The sequence below is a fragment of the Buceros rhinoceros genome, unplaced genomic scaffold (genome assembly GCF_000710305.1).
Source record: "Buceros rhinoceros silvestris isolate BGI_N320 unplaced genomic scaffold, ASM71030v1 scaffold6663, whole genome shotgun sequence".
Classification (NCBI taxonomy): domain Eukaryota; kingdom Metazoa; phylum Chordata; class Aves; order Bucerotiformes; family Bucerotidae; genus Buceros; species Buceros rhinoceros.
This window is the reverse complement of record NW_010404187.1, coordinates 50,006-55,685: the sequence shown is the minus strand read 5'-3', so window position 1 is coordinate 55,685 and position 5,680 is coordinate 50,006. Positions and strand designations below refer to the sequence as shown.

General features: G+C 49.3%; 1 protein-coding gene across 1 annotated transcript in view; it reads right to left on the bottom strand.

Moving 5' to 3' along the window:
• Positions 1–5,680, bottom strand: part of LOC104490924 (transmembrane protein 182-like) — a 14,931-nt gene that overhangs the window by 6,895 nt on the left and 2,356 nt on the right. Inside the window, exons 2-4 of the mRNA XM_010133278.1 lie at positions 5,158–5,275; positions 3,730–3,828; positions 998–1,135 (exon numbers count right to left, since the gene is read on the bottom strand). Of these exons, the coding sequence (XP_010131580.1) occupies positions 998–1,135; positions 3,730–3,828; positions 5,158–5,275 (355 nt within the window). The remainder of the gene's footprint in view (positions 1–997; positions 1,136–3,729; positions 3,829–5,157; positions 5,276–5,680) is intronic.

Genomic DNA, 5,680 nt, shown 5'->3' with positions numbered 1-5,680 from the left:
GGAAAGAGTCAGAAGTCATAATAGCAGGGCATGGTGAGACTGGATGGGGGTTAGGTGGAGTTCCCTCAAGGTCACCATTGGGACCTTTCTTGTTAAATAATGTCATGAATGTTTTCAGCCCCAAAACACTTGGGCATGCTCAAAGCTCAACTGGGAGTAAAGACATATTTGATTCAAGCTGCGCGGGGGGAAGCAGGACCTGGTGGAGGATTCCTTGTTAGGTGGTGGGTTTTCAGAGAAAGGCCTGACTTTGTGATGAAGCTCTTCCCTTGCCATGGCTCAGCTGAGCTCCAGCCTTTAGCTGCTTGAGGCACAAAAAAGCTTTTCTCTGAGTTCGAGTCACTGTTATAAATCAAGTGTTTCTTCTCGTTAAGCCAGTTATTCCTTCTCAAATACAGAAAAGGAAAAGCCCAAGTGATGATTCAGCGGAATCATTGGTAATGGCAGTGGGAACCATGAATAAACGCCTGTTTTTAATTCTTTTTCCTGCTGTGCCACCACTTTAGCTTTTCAGGTTAAGGTGTCAAGGCAGCCCTCCCATTCTGGATGGCCGTGTTGGCCCATCATCACCCAGTGGGTTCCCAGCTCTACCAGATGTTAACAGCAGAGACAGAAGAGGCCCAAACGAAGAGACTGGCTTGGGGGACAGAGTGTGGCTGACTGCTGCCAGGGTGAACGAAGCTACCGACTTTACTCAGATAAAAGGCTCTGTTCCTCTGTGTTGCACAGAAGAGTAGGGGGGGAAAAGAAGTATTTTTCCCAACCCCTGGCCTCCCTGGGACTGAGAACTATTTTACTAAGGCTTGACTGAGCAGACAAGTTTAACTCCAGCAGGGGAAGAGGCAAATCATTCACTCTGAGTCAGTGCAGCTCCCACCAGAGCCCCCACTCCCGCAGCAGTGCCTCATCCCCTGCTGCCTCCCCTTCCCCTGCATGCTTGAGGCTGAGCATGGCTGCTGCATTCCAGCCCCAGCCATATCCCGTTACCACCACTTACCCGAGGCGAGGAGGAACCCTCCTCCGACCTTGTAGGAGCGAGGGCTGACGAAGGGCATGCCACACACCAGCAACAGCCCTCCCACCAGCGCGGCAGCGACGGCCAGCATGATGAACGCCGTCCAGAAGCCTCTGTACACTGCACGGGCAAAAAGAGCGAGGTCAGAGGAAAGGAGAGGAAAAGAGGTTTCCTCCAGTTCATGCTTGACGCCTGCTTCAGCAGCTGTAAGAGGAATAGCCTGGACCGCTGCTCATGTCAGGCAGAGCTGGAGCATCCCATTTGCTAATGCCCTGCAACGTGCCTGGAGCTGGGGTGGGTTCAGGTTGAATGTCATGCCCTACATAACGGGGTTGGAATGGGTACAAGGTGTTGGAAGGGTTTGCCAGGGAAGCACGCCACAAAAGGGGGTGAGAGTAAAGGACACCGCGCTTATCTGTGCCTGGGGGGTGGAAGAGCTTGGCAGGAAAGGAAAGAAAATAGCAACATTTGGAGAGATGGAATCAGACCACATCTTTGTTCCATTTTAATTAACACTTACGGAAGGTGCCAGGTTCCTGGTTTAAAATAAAAGCAGTTTTTGTTAGCAGGACTGCAGGGAAAACGGGAGCTCATGAGCTCCCCCATTAATGGCCTTGCTTGACTGCAGGGAAGAGAACAGGGCAAGAGAAGAGCTGCCTCTTCAGCCACAGAGTTTGAGGGGTTTGCTGGGATTTCACGCAGCCACCCCAGCCAGAGCCGAGCAAGCTTGTGTCTACACATCCCACAGGATGGGACAGAGCCCACTAACTTCAGTCTCCCGGTAGCCAAGCCTCTTCCAGTCAACCCCATAAACTTTGGCCAAAGGTGGTGGTCTCCAGGCAGAGACCCTCTGAGACCCCGACTTATCTGATCCCCTCAGACTGCTGCATCTTGCTCTGCCTGTTGTTTTTCAGCAGCGCCAGTTAGAGAGATTTAAGCCAAGCATGAGCAAGTGGGTAATGCTGAAGTGATTCACACTTGAAAGAAAAATGATACAGAAAAGCTGCGTTTTACTCATTTGAAACCATTTTGTCAGGAGAGCCACTTAGGGAGAGATAAGTATCTTGAACTCTCCAAAACCACAGAATTCATTTTCCTGTTTAACCTCCTGTCACCTGTTTCTCTCAGGGAGCCTAAGAGGATGCAGATAAGGCAGAATTATCTCTGGAGCAGGTAATAGCTGGAGGACCCCTCTTCTTGGCCAGCCTCCTGTTCTGTCGTCATTTGCCTACGAGGACGGGCTGGTTTGAAATAAAAGGAGCGTTAACGACGGAAGCATCTGCGCTCCGCATGTCCAATGCTTTGCAGAGGGGTTAGTGCAGCAAAGGAGCCCAATGCCCCCGCTGCCCTAAATGTGGGTGCTGAGACCTCCTCATCTCCCTGGGGATCACATCGGGGGCGGGGGGGGCGGGGGTTGGCGCTAGGAGCCTCCAGGCAGAGCCCCCCAGCACCCCAGGGTGCAGCCCCAGTGCAGCGCCTGTCCCCAGCACCTTGCCAGGACCCGTCCCAACGGGCGCTTCTGAGAGGCAGCTGAAGAGGGTTTCATAGCAAGGGCTGACAGGCAGAGACAGATGCCTCCAGGGCCCTTTATTTAGCATAGAAAAAAATAGCGTGTTTATCAGCAAGGCCATTCAGAAACCAGGCGTCATGCCTGCCTCTCCTAAGCCAAAAAGAATCCCACCACTGAACCTGCATGTTAGCTGCACACAGCCTGCGATGGGCTCCTCCTTCTACCATCGACGGGGCCCTCTATCCATTCGACACCATGGCATGTTCCCCAAGGCACGAATCCTGCGCAGCACAGCAAAAGAAACTAGCTGCTCTCCCTCACATGCTCCTACTGACAAATGTGGGGTTTTTAATTAGTTCCTCATAAAAAAAAAAAAAAATAAAAATAAAAAAGGTACTGTTAAAGGCTAAGGAAAAGGTCAAGATGTTTGTTTGTGCGGTATGCCTGCCCCAGATCCCCGGAGGCAACGCAGAGTGATGCACACTATTTAAAGAAATCAATTCATTTCAAAAAAGATCATTGAATTAATTCGAGCTGCTGCCACCAATTTGGCAAATTAAAATTCCTAACAGCAGCTGATTCATTAAAGAACTCTGAAAATATAGAGAAACATAAATAAAAAGGGAAGCAGTTGAAAGGAGAGCTCTCCAACTGTGTCGTATTCGATGTATTAAAATTAAGCCAGTCACTTACATGGACAATCTTCTAACAATTTGGTCTTCAAGCGATTTTCCAGTGTTTGTTTATTTTGTCTTGCAGCAAGTCAACACCAGAGCTCTCCCAGAAGCCAGGAATCGAGTCCGCACTGGGCTGTCACAAGCCTGCAGCTTGCAGGGTCTGGATTTGGCCATAGGGCTGAAGCCCTTTGCCTCCATCTCCTCCCAGCCGGTGAGGAGGTGGGAGCGAACAGATGCAGCACCCTCCCTTGCTCATGGGTGTAGGTGCTGAGCACCCAGCGGGAGGGTGCACGGCTCGTGGCCAGGCATGGGTGGCTCTGGAGAAGCGAAGACATGAGAGAACATCTCAGTGTGCTCGTGACTTGGGGCAGGCAATTAAGCAAGACCGTTTGGTGAAGGAGCTTTCCAAAAGTCTTGGTCATGCTTGGCCACATGCATTTACTGTGGGAGAACCAAGGCATTGACACACATTGCAACTCCCGGTCACTTGGGAAAGGAGCTGCTGGGGGAGGAGTAAAGAAACCCACCTGCGGTTGTGTCGTAGGAAGGATGGGGGAAAGGTCCGAGAGCTATGGGCATGGGAAAGAGGTAGCCATGCATGCAGAACTTGGGGTGCGCTTGGCTGGCTGAAAAAGAATGACAAAAACATCCCTGTTGGCTTTTATTTTCTGCAAAATCACAGTTGCCACATTTGGATGGCTCATACTACTCTACAAAACCCTCACTGAAATCAGAAAGCTGGGGAGTAAAGAAGGGTAGTGAACCCTGGTTAGAAAGAAAAAAGAAACAGAAGAATAATGGGAGAGGGGAGATGTAGCAGGCTCTGAGGCTGCTACCTGGACACCCTCTCATCCTCATAACCTCAGTCTGAGGTGGGTGTCAATCATGACAGACACGGCAACTGAAATCAGGGTATATATTCCCAGTGCTGTTTTCCTCCAGAAAACGTGTCAGATGTCCTGGAAGGGGCAAAAGTATCTGGGTACCAGAACACGCTACCTTAGAGACCTTCGGTCTGTGAGAAGGCAAAGCACAATTAGAATGGAAGTGCCCCATCAATATTAATACCACCGAGGCTTATCATGATTAACGGTAATAGAATGAATGTTAAATGAATTAATTAATGGTTGGCCACTTATTTAAATATGTTCCCCAGCTCAAAGGAACGCTTTATAATAGGTGGACATTAGTTCATGCTAAATTGACTACGGAATACCTATTGAATTAATTATTACATCCATGAGAGCAGAAAATTAATTTGCCATGATCAATCCTATTATAATAAATACCTAAAGAAGTAATACAATTCGCCAGTTATCAGAAAGAGTCATTTTACTTCAGGTGAAACTGTGTTATATCATGTGTTTCCATATAACGTAATTAGATCAAAAACTCCCTCTCTCAACCTGTCCTGTTTTATCAAAAAAATTCCGTGTGAAACGTCTCACATTGCTCAGCTGAGCAGTGGCAGTAACCGTTCCTACAAGATTTCACTGGAAACATATCTCAGGGGCTGGGGGACCACAAAGTCATCTGAAATTTCCAGTTTCATTGAAATTTATTGTGGGAACCCACATTATTTGCAGCCCCGTGCCCTACGAGGTAATTGCGCTGCTCCACAGGCATGTAGGCATCTTTGAGCAGACCAAAGCACGAGCGAGTGCAAGGTCAAGGCTCCTGCAGCCGATGGGGCTGGTGGGGTGGCCTCACTCCTTTGCTCTTTCTGGTGGGAGCACCTGGTTCACTGGGCCAAGACCCTACGCTTCACTGCATGTGGGCCACCAGTCAGCACCAAGTGGTGTCTCAGAACAGCTTTCATCTGATGAGGATGAGGAGAATGAAAAAAAGAAACGTAGACAACTGTCTCCCCATCCCTGGGAGCCCTTTCTTGTGCTTCTCTGCAGTTCAAACTGTGAGCGAACACTGTGGATATGGTGTGGTGGCGTCATACTCACTGTACCAGAAGCTCCAGATGGTCTCTGAATGGCCCTTGCCAAAGAACCAGCACCGCCAGAAGAAGCCCTCATGATGGAAAGTGAGGATCTCCTTCCTGAACTCTGTCAGCGTTTCAGCCTGCGGAGGAATGAAAGCCCAAGCTGATACAGGGATGATTATGGTGGGAAGGTGGAAAAAGGGTGGGTTTTACTTAGACAGCTGTTGCTTTCATTTGTTGTTGGGGTTTTCACTTGTTGCTGGCTGAGATAGTTTTGGAGGGGTTGGGGAACACAGACGCAGCTGCTCTATCACAGCTACAAAATTATACCAAATCCTCCTGCAAATCTGCAAAAACCAGTTTCTTCTTCTTCTAAAACTTTTACAACACTGGTGGCCACAGCTGGATGGGCACGGCAGGGAGCAGAGCATTCTGGGTGCATTCTACTTCTTAAACACTCTTCTGAAGTCAATGTTACTGCTGTGGTAACCAGCAGGAAGCAGGCTGGTTACCAGGTAAGCAATTTCAGATGCGACCCAACGCAG